Genomic DNA, 17766 nt, shown 5'->3' on the forward strand with positions numbered 1-17766 from the left:
GATGGAATAAAAGAGAAAGGTGAGTAGATGGGTATGGACAGAAACAGACGGCCACACTTCGGCTTTTCCTTCTTAAAATGGACCAACCTTAGACTGTTCTACTAGGCTACATACTACTATTGCTACACAGATTTATTCTACTAAAGGAGAGACAGCTCCGAGATTTGCTTCTGTAAATGTAACACAATCACTGTCAATGTAAACACAAGAAGGTCAGGCATTTAAGTCTAGAAGAGGTCACATAGGGGAGTTTAAGGCCAGGTGGGCTACATGAGATCCTGCCTCAACAAAAAAATCAAGACAAACCCAAAAGTGAAAGAACTTGTCACCGCACAATTGAAAGCTTGGTGGAAAAGCATTATCAGCAAACATTGTACATTAAGCCACTAACCTCACCTGTTGTAGCAGCTGGGAAGCTTGGTTTTTTTTTTTTTTTTAAGATTATTTATTATGTATACAGTGCTCTGCCTGCATGTGTGCCTGTCCACCAGAAGAGGGAACCAGATCTCACTATAGATGGTTGTGAACCATCATGTGTTTTCTAGGAATTAAACTCAGGACCTCTGGAAGAGCACTTAAGAAGGGGCTGGAGAGATGGCTCAAAGGTTAAGAGCACTGGCTGATCTTCCAGAGGTCCTGAGTTTAATGTATCTTCCTAAGTCGCAGCCTACCGCCCTACTACAGGAGTAAATTTTATAACAAGTACATTAACTATTAAGATGACCAAAGAGAACATGCCCCCAACTTGCCTTGACAGTTACTCCACTTCCTCCACCTCCACATTCTAGCTACTTACTGGCCTCAAGTGTAGACATCTGTATTTGTCTTTCTCCAAATAAACGTATCCAAACCACTTTGCCTGGCTTTGCTTAGGTCATCTTTTGCCTGAAATACTGCTTGTCTATACTGCTGGACAGTCACAGACTTTGCTCATCAAAAGCTTTTATGTCTTCTTCACTACACCCCTTGCTTAGACATTTCTAACTCCTCCTACAATAAAATTATTTGCCCTTTTCACACAGATATGCTTTATTGCATATATGCTGTACTGTGCCAATTACTTCCCTGTGCTGACACTTGCCTTACCTGTTTGCTTTCTTTTTATTCTCAAGGTATAAACACCTCTCTATTGCTTTATTACTAATCCCATCCGTTCTGGCACATAGGAAATCCTTGTTAAAACTCATGTTGCATAGATTTCAAAGCATATCATATGCATGTTATTTAATTTTCTCAGTTCTGTGTTTGGCAAAAGCTGATCCCTGTGTATCTAGTTAGTTAATGATCAAACAGGTTGAGAGATAATGACTATTTAAAGGTTAGGTGGGGACAGTGTTGAGATTTAATGGCCTCTCTTGGGATTTCCTTTTTTTTTAATTAAACGTTTTTATTTTTTTACATATATATTTATATTTATTATTACACATATATACAATACACTACCTACAGCAAGAAGAACCATGACACAATAGGGATTATATAAATGTTACATTCTTTTTTTTTTTTGAGACAGGGTTTCTCTGTGTATCCTTGGCTGTCTTGGACTCACTTTGTAGACCAGGCTGGCCTTGAACTGACAGCAATCCGCCTGCCTCTGCTTCCCATGTGCTAGAATTAAAGGCATGCGCCACCACTGCCCGGCTATAAATACTACACTCTTAGTATTTTGGCTATTCGTATTTGACAGCCTTGAAGAAAACACCTTTCCTATTTTGGTGCATCCAAAATTCTGAATGTAAATTAATATCCATCACATCTTGTCATTATCAATTTAAAACATCTATCTAGACCTATAAACATCTTAACCCCTAAACAACTAAGCTTCATTGTAAAGCTAAGCTACCTGGTCTTCAACTCCATCAGAGACTTGAGAAGAAATCAACTTAATTACCTGAGTATGTGGGGAGTGCAGTTTAGTAGTTTTCCAAATGAGAAGATGTCAGAGACAGTTTGCTACATGAATAGTGTTGGAGCATCTTCTTCAGCCTCCTGGCCCAACAGAAGGCTATCAGTAACCAGAGAAGATTACTCAGTGTTGGTAACAGAGAGGTGATCATGACTTGAGAAGTGGACTGTGTGCAACTTGACTGTCACTTTGTGCTCAAGACAGTCCCACACTGGAGTGTTCTTTCCTCTCTAATTTAAACTGTTAAGAATTGTGGCCTAGCCTCCCCTCCTCCACGCCCAAATACACAGGCAGTAGCTATTAATCCTTCCTGACACACAAGTTGTACTATGAAAAAAATCTTCCAGTATGACTGTCTGGACTTTTCAGTTTCATGTGCTTATTTGAACATCAAGCTTTCCATCAGAGGGATTCATTTTACTTTGTGTCTTAGTCTAGGCAGTTAGCTATTGCATAACTGTGAAGCCTCTGCTATCCAAAGGACTGAGAAAGACTGTGTACAGGTTGTCATTATAATGTATCTTTACTCAGTTCACCAGTTAAAGGAAGTAGAGCCACACCCCATTTTACACTGTGCTTCGAGATCAGAGATACCACAATGAGTACAGCTTGTAAACCTTAGTTTAGAATCCAGAAAAAGCAACACCCATACCACAGGGCAACCAGAAAGAAAAAGTGTTTTTACAAATGTCCCTTCCAAGCCCATTTAAACAACAACAACAACAACAACAACAACACAGAACGAAGAAAACAAGCCTGCGATTTGCTCTTTGCTAAGATAAAATGAAATCTGCAGGAAAATGGATGGATCTGGAAATTATTAAAGTATAAATAACTCATACATTCTTGTATGTGGATTTTAGCTTGTGCGTATTCATGTGCTAGTGACTGCAGGCTGTTAAAGCAGAAAGGGTAAAGGAAATGGAGTGGGATGGGTAACTGGATACATTTGAAGGAAAAGTGCAGCAGGGAAAGTGCGGAGGAGAAGGGTTGGAAGCAGTAGATGAGGAAAAGGTGGCTGGCGTAGGAGGCGCAACCAAACAATATATAAAGCAATAATAAAATCCGGGACTTTGTACCCACCAACGCACTCAAGTGAGCAGCCCTTATTAAACTCGGTGAGTCCCACCTCACCCCGCCCCCAAGACATAAAAGGTCGGGAGGGATTGTTGGTAAGAGTGGTTCAGCAGAAGAGATGATGGTAATCAGGTGGAAGTAAAAGTCATCATATACGTGTATGAAATCGTTAAAGAGTTAAAAAAATTAAAAAGGCATATTGAAAATCTTTTCAAAGAGGAAAGCAAAGTGTTTGAGATGTTAGTTAGTACAGCGGCCAGGGTGAACCTCCAGTTTTCAGGAACATTCGCAGGTCCTGCGGTTTTCCCTGCTTTCTTTCCTCACTGGAGGAAGCGCGCCCGCGGTGACGTGCTTTGCCTGAGCCGGTGACGTCACTGTCCCGCGCCGGCGGCACGGGTCGCCAGGCCGTGCAGCGGGCTTTACCGAGGGCAAAAATGGCTATGGGTAGTGATTTCTACTTGCGCTACTACGTCGGGCACAAGGGCAAGTTTGGGCACGAGTTTCTGGAGTTCGAGTTTCGGCCGGACGGTGAGCGGCGGAGGGGCCGCGAGGGAGGGGGAGCCGCCCAGGGTGTGGGTTTCACTGTGTATGTGTTGTTTGTTTTTTATTTTTTCCCCCATTCATTTCACTCTACTTAGTTTTGAGCCTGGGGGTCTCGTCCAGACTGACCTCCTACTCAGGATCCTCCAGCCAGCCTCCGGGATGCTAGGATGGCAGGCGTGTCACCACGCCCCGGCCTCCCAGGAGAGCTTAAAGGGTTTCATTGCAGCTTAAGAAAAGCTCGCGGGTATAGCAGGCTTGGGGTATGTTTGTGAGAGAAAACTTGCTGTAAAGTAATGCAGAAAAGAGGATCCTGCCACGGTCAGAAAAGTGGAACATACAGGAATCGGAAATCTAGAATGGAGAGCCTAGGCTTTGGGAGTACTAACAGAATTATCAAGCGATACTCCAGCTGATGCTTGAAATCTTTGGGTGATCTTTTTGGAGTACTCATTCATTCAGTTTATGCATGAAGGCTGCTTTGTAGAAGAGGACCCAACCCCACCCCACCCCTGTGTCTGAACGCAGAGGGGTGATATGTGTTAGGCAAAGAAATACAGTTCTTCACGATCTTTACCAAGATACAGGGATGGATGATGGCCAGAGGTAAGGGAGTCAGAGCAAGCCTCCTAGAAGCTGTTTCCCTGGTGCCTCCCTGGCGATCATCCTTGTCAGATTGAAGCTGAGTCTCTCTTACCAGCCGCCAGCTGTCAGCACTTTTTGCAGTGGATGGTGAACAAAAAGTCTGTGCGTTCTACGAGAAGCAGATCGCAGCAGAAGTACCTGCTGATACTCTGGGGGAAGAGTGGAGGGGTTGTGTGGTCGCAGTTGCTGGTGGGAACAACAACAAAACGTTTTCCCGTGAAGAAGGCGTCTTGGCTCGCTTTAGAGTGCGTGCTGTTGAGTAAGGGGCACACTTGCTATGGACCAAGGAGAACTGAGAGAGGACGTACAAGTCTGTTCTAGATGTGTTATGGATGCCAATCTGAGCGGCTTCAAATTGGTTATTATGAGAAAAGAAAAAGAAGAAAAGACAGGTACTACTGTCCATCTGTCCCTCTGCGCTGGGGGCCCAAAAGAACTAGCAGAGTCCTAAAGTATTTCAACATCTCTAAAGATGGTTTCTGCAGTATGTTATCAAAGGCCTTAAGCAAAGAATGTAAGAAATCCAGGGTGAAAGTAAGCAAGGGTCAGCATCTTGTTACTTCACCTGTCCTCCGAAGCCAGTGCTGACATATTGCTCTGAAGAAGCAGTGCACTGTGAAAAATGAGGAGAGGCTGCAGAATAAGCTAACCTTTGGCCTAGAGAATGAAGGAAGCCAAAGAAAAAATTCCAGAAACAGATTTCCAAGAGACATATGCTGTCCTTGATTGAACTTCTACTCTTAAGTCTGAGTCCAGTAAAGAATAAGTATTTTAAAAAGTAGTACATTTAATCGTTGTGAGTTTGAGACCAGCCTGGTCTACAAAGTGAGTCCAGGACGGCCAAGATAACAGAGAAACCCTGTCTGGAAAAACAAAAAACAAAACAAAACAAAACAAAACAAAAAACCAAAAACAAACAAAAAAGCTTCCCCTAAATCTTTAATTCCAGCACTTGGGAGGCAGAGACGGAGATTTTCATGAGTTTGAACCCAGCCTGGTTTACAGATTGAGTTCCAGGACAGCAGAGCAATCACACAAACCCTATTTGCTACACCCTTCTAAAACCAAAATCAAACAAAAACTAAACAACAAAGACAAAACAGCCCCCCCCCCCAAAAAAAAAACAGAACAGAAAGAAACTTTCTTGGCTTCTGGGGGAGAGAAGAAGTGGAGGGGAGCAGACTGAACAGGGGTGTGTTGAGCAGGATGAACAGGGGTGTGTTGAGTAGGCTGAGCAGGGGTGTGTTGAGGAACAGGATGAGCAGGGGTGTGTTGAGTAGGCTGAGCAGGGGTGTGTTGAGGAACAGGATGAGCAGGGGTGTCTTGAGCTGGATGAGCAGGGGTGTGTTGAGCAGGATGAGCAGGGGTGTCTTGAGCTGGATGAGCAGGGGTGTGTTGAGCAGGATGAGCAGGGGTGTGTTGAGGAGCAGATTGAGCAGGGGTGTGTTGAGGAGCAGATTGAGCAGGGGTGTGTTGAGGAACAGGATGAGCAGGGGTGTGTTGAGGAACAGGATGAGCAGGGGTGTGTTGAGGAACAGGATGAGCAGGGGTGTATTGAGGAGCAGGATGAGCAGGGGTGTGTTGAGGAGCAGATTGAGCAGGGGTGTGTTGAGGAGCAGATTGAGCAGGGGTGTGTTGAGGAACAGGATGAGCAGGGGTGTGTTGAGGAGCAGATTGAGCAGGGGTGTGTTGAGGAACAGGATGAGCAGGGGTGTGTTGAGGAGCAGGATGAGCAGGGGTGTATTGAGCAGGATGAGCAGGGGTGTGTTGAGGAGCAGGATGAGCAGGGGTGTGTTGAGGAGCAGATTGAGCAGGGGTGTGTTGAGGAGCAGATTGAGCAGGGGTGTGTTAGGAACAGGATGAGCAGGGGTGTGTTGAGGAACAGGATGAGCAGGGGTGTGTTGAGGAGCAGGATGAGCAGGGGTGTGTTGAGGAGCAGATTGAGCAGGGGTGTGTTGAGGAGCAGATTGAGCAGGGGTGTGTTGAGGAACAGGATGAGCAGGGGTGTGTTGAGGAACAGGATGAGCAGGGGTGTGTTGAGGAACAGGATGAGCAGGGGTGTATTGAGGAGCAGGATGAGCAGGGGTGTGTTGAGGAGCAGATTGAGCAGGGGTGTGTTGAGGAGCAGATTGAGCAGGGGTGTGTTGAGGAACAGGATGAGCAGGGGTGTGTTGAGGAGCAGATTGAGCAGGGGTGTGTTGAGGAACAGGATGAGCAGGGGTGTGTTGAGGAGCAGGATGAGCAGGGGTGTGTTGTAGTCCCTTCCTGTGTAGTGTAAGGCAATTGTGTCTTTGGACAGCTCTGCTTACCTTCACCAAGGATTTTTATTTTTGAATGTATATTATATATTGGGCAGTACTTAATGCCAAAGCTGAAGGTGGTATTTGGGAGACAGACACTTAACCATATGACTGGATTTTAAGTGCTATATGCATGTGTTGGACAACACTCTTTGGAAGAGGAAGCGGAAGAGGACTATGCATTCAAAAGGTTTCAGGCAGTTAAGAAGTCAAGGTAGCAGTCAGTGGTCCTACAATTATTTTGAAATGTAATAACTTTACCTTTGTTTTCCAAATATTGTTGTTGTGGTTTATGGGCTTTGTTTTTGTATTCGATATGGTATTTTATTTCTTTCATAATTCTCTTCTCAGTCCCCTTGCCTGTGAACACCATGCAGCTTGTCCTTCTCGCCCTGAACCACTTAATTAAGAACTCCAACACCAATGGGGGATTTTTATGCATGGATTGGTTCTCACGTGTCTGATACTGCATCATTCCACTTATATGGGAAACAGTGACTCACAGGATCAGCAGTTCGTGGGCGGCACACCCCAGGAGGGTAACCTGTCGTTTTAGCAGATGAGAAAGATTTTACAGCTATCTCTGGGCATCTGAATGACCAGCCATCCAGGGAAGCGCACACTGGGGCCTTCAAAGGTCATGAAGCTCGGAGGGAAATAAATCAGCCAGCACACTGGCAGGTCACATAGTTTGTGTGCTTCCTCGTTGTGATTTAAAAAGTGTTCCATTGTCCTAACCATATACACTAATGTGAAGGAAAACAATTAGGAGAAAGTTTTGGAATAATAGAGGAGGGGTTGATGAAAAAGAGACCTCTTGAGGCTGTCTGACCCTGAGCAAGTTGCTTAACTTGTTTTTATCTCCTGTGAATAGGTGAGAAAGTGAAGCCTGCTGTTAGAATTTCTTCAGAGCTCAGATGGAATGTTCTGAGTACAGCCCTTAGCACCAACACATCACACCTGAAGAGACTACTTGGTGCTTTGTCACAGTCATGTTTAGTTCAGGGTCTAGATTAAGAAAATAAACCTGTTTGTAGTGCACAACTTTAATCCCCAAATTTAGGAGACAGAGGCAGGTGGATAGATCCCTCTGTGTTCAAGTCTGCCAACCTGGAAGGAAGAAAACACGCCTTAACAAACCTGACCATTGTATGCTGAAGGTATAGAACATTTTAAAATTTTCTAGGTCACCTTTATGTTTATTGATGTTTAGAATTGATCTTATATGGCAAAAGTAGATATTCTAATAAAAGTGGGGATATGAAATTGTCTTTACCCTTAAAATTGCTCATAATATTTTTTTCTTTTTTCTCTTTCTCTACACAGGAAAGCTTAGATATGCCAACAATAGCAATTATAAAAATGATGTGATGATCAGAAAAGAGGTAAGTTCATTCAATCATGCATTTATTGTTTTTTTGAGATGAGAGATTCTCTTTGTACCCTTAGCCATCCTGAAACTTGATTGACCAGGCTGGCTTTCAGCTCAAATCTACCTGTATCTGCCCCCTGAGTGCTGGGATTAAAGTCACGAGCCACCACAACCCGGCTTTTTTCTTTTTCTTTTTTTTTTCTTTTTTGAAACAAGGTCTCACTTTGTAGCTCCACTGTTCTTGAACTCTAGTGTAGACCAGACTGGCCTTGAACTCACAGAGATCCACCTGTTATTTTCCAGTGCCTAATTTTTTTTTTCATTTTGTTATTTTATCTTGTCTGTGTTGACTTGACAAAAGTTATTACAAGGCTCTGTTTCAATGAAGAAACCTATTCATAGATAGAAAGGTTTCTATTTTAGTTATAGCATTAAAATTTTTTTTTTAATGTGTGTGTGCACACACTCGCATGTGTGTATTGGGGATGCATTTATGAAATCAAAGAGCAGCTGGTAGGAACTGGTTTTCTCCTACTATGTGATTTTTTTCCTACTGTGGTGTCTAGTGGTTGAATCAGGTCTTTAGTTTTCACTGCCTTTATGCACTGAGCTACCTTGCCAGTTCTCATTTTAACATTTTTAAACAAAAGAATCAACCCAAATAGTTATAACCTCATATCATCTAATTTGTTTTGTGAAGCGTGATTTTTAAAGAAAAGGCTTGGCGTATGGGCCGGGGTTAGAGCGCCAGCTAGTGTGCTTGCGTTGTGTCCTCAGTCTATGGCCCTTGTGCTGCTCCATTAACTGTAAACTCTCCGAGTGCCCCTACTACACCTGCAGAACGTGAGGCCTTAAAGCAGCTAGTGGTGAGAAGAGGTGAAAGTGTGTGCTAAAGTGAAAGCGAATAAAGTTACATTTTTAAAAGATTTATTTATTATTTATACAATATTCTGTCTGCATGTATGCTGGAAGAGGGCACCAGATCTCATTATAAATGGTTGTGAGCTACCATGTGGTTTCTGGGAATTGAACTCAGGACCTTTGGAAGAAGAGCCAGTGCTCTTAACCTCTGAGCCATCTCTCCAGCCCCCAAAACTAATATTTGTGAGAAGAATGAATTTTCATTCTGTATTTTTGGAATCCAATTCAGTTTTTAATTTCTATTCTGTTTGGATATTTTTGTAACTTGTTTTTGTTAGATCTTGCTGAATTGTGGGAAGACAGATGGGTGTTACAAGATTTTATTGTAATTGATTTTCAGGCCTATGTCCACAAGAGTGTGATGGAAGAACTGAAGAGAATTATTGACGACAGTGAAATTACAAAAGAAGACGACGCTTTGTGGCCTCCCCCTGACAGGGTTGGCCGACAGGTCTGTACCGAGTGATTCTTTAAGTGGATAGGGTCAATGTTGATCATATAATTACTGTATTTTATCTTATATATTTAGGGTGGTTTCTTACTGAAACTTTGATTAGAAATTTAATTTTCTTTTTTCATTTCTTTTCTTTCTCTCTTTCTCTCTTTCTCTCTTTCTTTCTCTCTTTCTCTCTTTCTTTCTTTCTTTCTTTCTTTCTTTCTTTCTTTCTTTCTTTCTTTCTTTCTTTCTACTGAGATTGAACTCAAGGTTCATACATGCCAGGCAAGCAAATACTCCATCCAAGTTACACTTCCCAGCCCTTACTTAGCTTCATTTTCTTTGCTTCCTCCAACCAGAAAAGGAGTTAGCACATAGGTCTACATTTAAACAGTCTTCTTTGTCTTTTTTAAAGCTTATCCAACCAAAATTAGGATATTTTGACATTGTTATGAATTATTTATTATAGATTAGCTGTTACTGTTAATTATTTTTATTGTAAGTAGGTACAGTGTTGCTGGCTAAATTTGAGAGTTAGGGTTCTTCTCATTGAGCATAGCAATTCACTTTCTCTAATTTTCCGTCTTTCAGAATTTGTATATTTAGTGCCCTAGAGAGAGACTTGATAGATTTCTTTGTTCAAATGGACTACTGTGCTTGCCTCTTATACTGTCTTCAGAATAATTGATGTTTCTCTAAGTGCTCCCAAAGAACTCAGCAGCCCCAATTTCATTCTGTATAAAGACTGTTTGGTTTCTGAATTTGGTCTTTTCAACTCTTGGAGAAATGAGGACGAGGGCTGGGAGAGAGAAACATTGAATTTCACTTTTGTGTGTTCCTGAGGATTATACCTTATCAGCTACTGTCTTTGACTAGACGAAAATGTAGAGAGATCAAATACATGCTAAAAGTAGCAATAATGAAACTGCTCTGTTGGCAAGACACAGTGTAGACCATGGTGCAGGGAAGCAGAGGCAGGTCCATGTCCTGCAGGGACCTGAGCTACAGTAATACCCCTGTTAGCATAGCAGTCACTGGGCATCTGTGTCCCCAGAGAACAGCCAGATATTTTAAAACTATTAAGTCGGCTCCTACAGTGAGGATGTGACATCCAGATTTAACTGTGTTAATAAGTTGATAGATATACTCCTTTTAGAGGGTGGTTTGTAATATATACCCAAAATGTTGATATTTTCTATTTATCTTTGTCTTAGTAATCTCATTTCTGAACAGCAATTCTAGAAAAATAGCTTCAGCTATAGAGAAGGTTTCATTATATATAGAACTGTTTTTCATCTGAGGAGAGCCACTGCTTGTATTGTGCATTGGTGATGTGTTCTCCATGAGGAAGTAGCAGGCATGCTCCAGAAACTGCCGCTGGATAATTAAACCAATAATTTTGTGATTATTAGGCAATCTTAGCTAATTCTCCATTTGCTGTATCTCATGAAATGGATAGTTAGGCCTTTCGATAAATAGCTAGGACTGTCTTTATTAGCATCTGCTTGCTAATTTAGTATAAAAATTCATTAAACACACAGCCTCTTTAATTAGCTTTAGATTTCTGGTACAGATAAAATTTGGATGATGATAATGGTCCTGGAGCAACTACTTTACACTGTATTGTTTTATAAGTTCTAGTTTTTACTGGGTTTCAGAGAGTATTATCTGTTACGGAGAGCCAGTGTTTTTCCTCATTGTTGCTGTCAGGGTATATGCTGTGCCCTATGAGTTTAGGGTTGTACATGTGTGAAATAAGGCCAGTGAAGACTATAACCTTGTAAAGTTGTTTTGGGGACTGCAAAGAGTGGAGAGTCCCAGCAGTCAGGCCTGATACGTAGCAGGTGCCAAAGGTATAGCTATTGTTAATGTTGTATATTTGCAGAAGTTTACATAAAGAGAAAATGCATTTCATGATATTTTAAATGAGCTTTATTTATATAATCATCTCTATAACATGTGCTTTAATGTGACAGCTCCCATGTTTACCAACATCATAAGCATTTCTGTATCATTTTGTTTGAGACCTTTTTTTTTTTACATGGATCTGGAAAGCAGTTCTGGGTTGATCCTGAGCCTGAGGCTAGTGCTCATGAGCAGTTGATGAGGTTATGTTAAGAGAATTCTGGCTAGTACATTAAGTTTATTTTGGTTTTTGGAGAGAGTCTACTTGTGTAGCCCTGGCTGGGCTGGAACTTTCTCTGTAGTCTAGGCTAAGCCTTGGACTTGAGCAGTCCTCATGCCCTGCCTCTTGAGTGCTGGGCTTATAAGCATGTATAGCAAGCTTGGCTAAGACTAAGTTTCTTTCCCCTTCTAACAAGTTCGTGCAGGTTTGCGCTTCTCTGTAGCCGAGTGCAGGTGTCCCTGGAGTCGACTTTGCTATTGATGGCATTTCTCTGCTGTTCTGTTTCTAGGAACTTGAAATTGTGATTGGGGACGAACACATTTCTTTTACCACATCAAAAATAGGTTCTCTTATTGATGTCAATCAGTCAAAGTAAGTATATTAAAGTGTTTGGCTGAGCTGGTGTGGCTCAGAGCCGTGGGCCGTTAGCCGAGGCAGTTAGGATTCAGATGCCGGTAGGACTTCTAAGTAATTGAACACGTGTTACCTTGTCGGTCAGAAAAGTTAACAGAGTATTTTCCTGTCTAAAGTACTCAGTTCAGTAGTTGCAAAGTAATGCCGGATTTTGGCTGTTTTCTTGTGTAAAAAAATCTGCTTATAATGCCACAAAATATAAAGGAAGAAAGTTTTGGATTGACCCGCAGCATGGAGCCCTCACTATGCCATGCTCTCCCCTGGCTTCAGCACTTGAGAAGAACAGTACGATGTGTGAGAGCTGCCTCCGTGTCCTTAGGTCCTTTCAGCACATACGGAAGCTTGGCTGCCTGAGTCATTGTGGCACCTTTTCATGCTCTTTTTTCTAAAAAGTGTCCCCATGCGGCTTCCATTGCTTCTTGTTGCCCTAAATCATAACTTGCTTGAATATAAGCTGCATGAGAACCTTGCTCCGAGTTAGCGTAGTGGCCAACACATAGTAGGTGCTTCAAGTAAGTATTAAAGAAGGAAGGAATGAATAGATAATGATTACTGAATATTTGTGTTAAAAAAGAACAGCTGGATGTGTAAATGTATGAATGTCTACATCTGGTGGGAATGTGGCCTCTGCACTCTTCTGGGTTTATAAGGGATGCGCTTGCCTTCAGACAGAGCAGTGAGAACTGCTGAACTGCATTCTTCCGTACAGGAAGAGAGAAGTGTTAATTGTTCAGTTTGTTCACTTTACTTGTCAGCAAGAGTATTCCTTTTTTTAAAAAAAATTCTATGCACTTAATTGGCACTAGTGCTTTGTCTTGTCTCAGAAATTTATAAGATTATGTTTCATAGGGAACAAAAGGTAACTTTTACTTTTTTATAATTTTAGGGATCCTGAAGGACTCCGTGTATTTTATTATTTGGTGCAGGACTTGAAGTGTTTAGTGTTCAGTCTCATTGGATTACACTTCAAGATTAAGCCGATTTGAATTGGACACTTTTGAGGTTATTTATATATTTAATTGAAGAAGGGATTTTTATTCACAATTTTGGGATTTTTATAAATGTGAAACTTTTGTATATAAACTCAATATGTGAAAATCAAAACAAAACAAACAGGTTTAATGGTTTTCCGCTCGTGGGTCCACGTGGGCTAGACAGCCCCTGTGTGCAATTGATTCTGTAAATAAAAGCCACTTTTTTTGAAAAATTTCTCTAATAAAATGTTCCAAAGCCTGGATGTAGAGTGGTTGGTGTTTGTTTTTTATGGCTGAGTCAGCGACTTCCTTAAGGTTGGTAAGTTGTTCTGGTTGGTAGAACTTAGAGCAGAGGCCCCTTGGTTGGAAATACACAGCCAAATCCCAGTTAAGTAAGGTGCCACAGAGTCACTCTTAGGCTTCCATACTTCAAAGGACTCACCTTTGTTACACTTACTGAGGTTGTTAACAGAGGTTCAACATATTTTTTTTCATACTATCACTATTTTCTTGAGTGGTTGGAAGAGCACAGTTAGTACCCCACGTCGGCTTGTCTTTAATTATGCCTTTATTCCTGTGTGCACACACATGTAGGAGCTGAGTTGAAGCTTTACAAAGTTATGTGAGATTTTGTCTTAACCATGTATAGTGTGCATGACGTTTGCCAGACTTACTGGAAGCAGGCCATGCGTGTGTCCTAGGCCCTTTGAACTTTCTACCATTGGTCACATTATCTCTGCTAACTCAGCTGCTGGTGTTCTCCTCCTCTGCCTCTCCTTCCCTTTTTTCTCTCCTCCTCCTTCCCTTGAGCTTTCTGTACACCAGGCGGGTCTCAAACGCACAGATCTGCCTGCCTCTGCCTCCTGGGTGCTAGGACTAAAGGTGTGTACCACCATACGCAGCTCTCTGCTGCTTTTCTCTTACCTGGTGTGAGCTGCCTCTTACTGGCTTTAAGCTACTACTCATTAGAAAAGATTTTACGATGACAGTTTTATATGAGGAGATGTTTTTCCTGTACTTTGTCAGAGGCACATGGTCCCCTTTACCTCATCACTTAGTAAAGATGCCTCTCGCTTTACAATAATATCTCTTTTCTTCCAAGTGCTCATTCTGTGCTTCACCTTCCTTTTATGGGGTCCAGCGGACCTAGCAGTCTCTTCTACAGTGTATATCGTGCTAGCATTTTTTGGGTTGAAGTTTTAAAAATTGATACAATTTTTTCATTGAAATTTTTATATACATATATGAAATTATATATAAATAAATATACTTATATGTGAATATATAAAGTACATATGACATTATATGTGAAATTACGTACACACACACACACACACACACACACACACACACACACACACACAATTTCTTTACTCTCAGACCCATCATCTTTTCTCTCCCATTCCATCACTGTCACCCATTTCCCCATAGGTTCCTTTATAATTTTTGGTTTTGACCTGCTGATTTTAAACAAGACTGTGTCTGCTTATAGGTTTTGAAATAGTCATGGAGCCTAGTCTCTTCACCATGTACACAACGGAAACCAATGCTGTTCTTCCATCACTGTCTCTATGGAAACTTTTTAGTACCCCAAAGGTTCACATCCCCACCACAGAGCTGGATTCCAACACAGAGGAGTCTCTTGTGGATGGGATACAACTGTGGTTCTAATTTCTCACTTAAAAGTCTTGACATTTTAACAGTGCAGTCAAAGCAAGGCACAGCACAGTAAAGAAAACCGGTCGAGACTGGGGTTTTTTTTTTTTTTTTTGCCAGGGTCCCCAGATCTCTCTTACTAATTTGTGAATGTTTCATTTTTACTTTGCAGAGTCTGCCTCTGCTTGCAGGTGAGTGTGCAGGCAAGTATGCCATCAATGCCAAGGAATGTGAAAGATAGCTGAAATTATTTTCACTATCCTGCCGTTAGGCTCTTTGTTATTGCTTCAGATGTGTGCGATCTGTGCACATGGGCTATGCTTGAAATTCTTCTCTAATCCTTGAGATTATTTTAATAGTCCTAGTATTAATGGATAATGATCCAGATGAAAACATCTCTTCAAGATAAGAAAAATAACTAAGGTAGAAGGGTGACTCTGGAGCTGGTCGTCGTGGCCAGACTATAATCGCAGCACTAGGAAGAAGATGCTGAAGGGTGGAGTTCAATGTCATGGCAACAGAGTCAGTTCTAGACTAGCTTAGACTCCGTGAAACCCTGTCTCACAAAGAAGGATGCTTTAGGAGAGATGAGCGGAACCTACAGACACCCCACATGGCGAGCGATGGAGTTGAGGGGCTGATCAGAGTCTTCAGTGTGCGCATGGCCTGTTTTTCTGAACTGTGATATGAACATCACAGAGAACATGGACTGAAGAAGTGAAACTTAGATATGGATCAGTACTTAACTGTCTTCTCAAATTTTTTTGTTGGCTTATTTTGCTTGTAGGGGTGTTCAGTTTGCACGTATGTGCACTCACATGGATGCGTGGTGTCTGCAGAGGCCAGAAGAGGATGTTGGATCCCTTAGGACTGGAATTATCCTCATGTGGGTGCTGGGATCCAAACTTATGTCTTCTGAAAGAGCAGCTGGTGCTCTTAGCCACTGAGCCATCTCTCGCGCCCTGTTTCTCTTATAACCTGTAAGTGATTTTTATCCCTGAGTGACACAGCCCAAAAATCCAGCCTCAAGCTTCTTTGTTAACTTTTGTGAGTTCCTGAAGCATCTTTCTTACTTTGTCACTCTCAGCGCTTTGGCTCAGCAAGGACTATGTGGGTACAGTGATAATACAGAATATTAGAACAGCTGTGACTGTAAATTTGGGGACACATGGGGTGGTTAAGGGCACAGGAAATATCAAAATAGAGCTTTTTGGTTTTCTTAAGAGCTGTGCAGTTTTATCATATTTCAGTGTTGTGAACGTTCCACCCTAAGACAGGAGTATCAAGAGGTGAGACATTGGGCAGGATCAGACAACCCTCCCAGTGAAGTGAGTCAACCCGTCCTTCCTTGTGGGCTGGTGCCCCTCACCTCAGCCTGGGACAGGAAGAACGGTGTGCAGCTGGGTAGTGGTGCTCTGTGGTCTAGCTGGAAGGTTTGAATGTGTGAATTGTGCCTGTCTGAACATCAAGGAATGGGTGGTTGTGGTTTCTCAAGTAAAGGCTTTTACAGCAAAGCAGCCAGGAAAATGAATATATATTCCTGTGTAGGTTTTTTTTAAACAACAACAACAACAACAACAACAAAATCCAGGAAAACAAAAACTTTCTTCAAGCTTCTGATCTATTCTGTTTTATTATCTGGTTCTGAAGTTCAGTACTTCCTGCTTTGTGCTGCATTTTGGTAAAAAAAAAAACCACAGTAGGAATGCCAGTCGGTGATAACTCCCTGTGGTGTTGGAGGCAGTTGCTTATGTAGGATAACAAGCCACATGTTTTCACTTCTGTAAACAAAGGTTGGTTGCCTCACCTGTGCAGGATGTGCTTGATCACATGCTGGCAGGAAGTGATGTCAGGATGTATGCTTGCCCCTAATTGGTCAAAGCTGGGAAGTACTTAGCTTTATCTTTACCTTTACCACAGGGATTTACTATTATCAGTACCTGACTAACATGCCTTGTGGCCATTCTCTGGGAAGTTCACCAATGACATGCCAGCGTCCATCATCCTGGCCCGTGTATGATAAAGATTGCTTCAAATTTGGCTAAAAAGCCTGGCAGTGGTCTTAATCTTGCTAGATGAGATTAACAGTAGAGCTCTCAGTTCCCCACTTTCACTTTGATACACCCTTCCTATCCTGTGCTTCTAAACACCTGCACCTTGACATTTGTCTTAGAGAAGCTTCTGGAGGATAGAAGACATTTTAAAAAGTTCTTTTGAAATCTAAAAGCTTCTGTCTATATTCCTACCTGCAGTTATTCCAACCTTAGGGAGTAGGTGACACATTCACTCTCTTGATGACCACATGAGAAAACAGGCTCAAAGATTTGATCAATTTTATATGGTAAGGAAAAGACTGGCATTTAGGACTGCAAATAATGTTGAATGCTGAATGCAACTTACTATCCATTTTTCCAGGTGATGATTAAAAACTTTATTTGCAGAGCTGGGCTTGGTGGCTCACACCTGTAATCCCAGCACTTGGGAGACAGTGGCAAGGCAATCAACCAGGTCTACGTGGTGAGCTCTATGCCAGCCTGGGTTACATAGTGAGACGCTGTCTCAAACACAACAACAAAAGCTATTTGTGTATCTTATCAAACCCTCACAGAAACCTAAGGAGAAATGCCACCTCTTCTGTTTTACTGTGGTCAAAGTGTGAGTCTGATGGGACTTACTCGAAGTCACAGGAGCTGGGGGTGGTGTTTCTACTCATGTCCCCTCCAGCTCCCAGACTTGTGCTTGATGGCAAGTTAAAACCTAGGTCCACATTGTATTCATACTCACTGTATTCAGTAGGCTTTATTTATAGGTCCCCCCCACCATATTCCACATGGCATACACATGTTCACACACATTTAGACACAATAATAAAAAAAATAAAGTCTACAAAATGAACAATGTAAGATAGGAACTAGTTATAAAAGACACAGGCAGCATAGCCTCTTGGTGAGAACATGAGCAGATTGCGAAATACTTGGGAAGCAATGGCGGTGGGAGGGAATGGAGGCAAAGAGGACTATTAAAGGTTGTCTAGAAATAAAGGAAGAGAGGAGGAGGGAGGTCACCTCTAGCTTTGCCAAGTAGGTGTCAGGATTGTCCTTGAATTATCAGCTCCTCTTCTGTTCTCCAGCTGATTCCCCACCTCTCTGTTAACCACTGTCACTTGATTTGAAGAGCAATATAAATTTGTTTCATAAAACAAAACAAAACAAAACAAAACAAAACAAAAACCCAGCAGGTGGGAAAAGTTACAAACAAAGGAAAGTAAAGTTTAGTTTAGTGAGATTCTGGCAAGGGTTAGCTCATTCATGGCGACAAACTATAGAAATCGAACTCTTCCTTCCCCTCTTCCCAATCTTCTTCTTCTGCTCCTAACATCCTGGAGAACAAAGATGAGCTG

The 17766-nt window shown here is 41.9% G+C and overlaps 1 protein-coding gene across 2 annotated transcripts; it reads left to right on the top strand.

Moving 5' to 3' along the window:
- The first annotated feature begins 3350 nt into the window (after positions 1–3350).
- On the top strand, positions 3351–12973 carry MAGOHB (mago homolog B, exon junction complex subunit). Of its 2 annotated transcripts, XM_084764892.1 has the most exons (6): positions 3382–3511; positions 7343–7628; positions 7795–7853; positions 9102–9212; positions 11612–11694; positions 12623–12973. In XM_084764892.1, exons 3-6 carry the CDS (start codon positions 7839–7841, stop codon positions 12720–12722), a joined length of 309 nt encoding a protein of 102 aa, XP_084621018.1. In that variant the 5' UTR covers positions 3382–3511; positions 7343–7628; positions 7795–7838; the 3' UTR covers positions 12723–12973. The 2 variants fall into 2 exon arrangements, with proteins under 2 accessions (XP_084621017.1, XP_084621018.1); XM_084764891.1 differs by lacking the exon at positions 7343–7628 and having other exon boundaries at positions 3351–3511.
- The last annotated feature ends 4793 nt before the right edge of the window (positions 12974–17766 follow it).

The sequence above is a fragment of the Acomys minous genome, assembly GCF_964271855.1.
Source record: "Acomys minous genome assembly, chromosome: 17".
NCBI lineage: Eukaryota > Metazoa > Chordata > Mammalia > Rodentia > Muridae > Acomys > Acomys minous.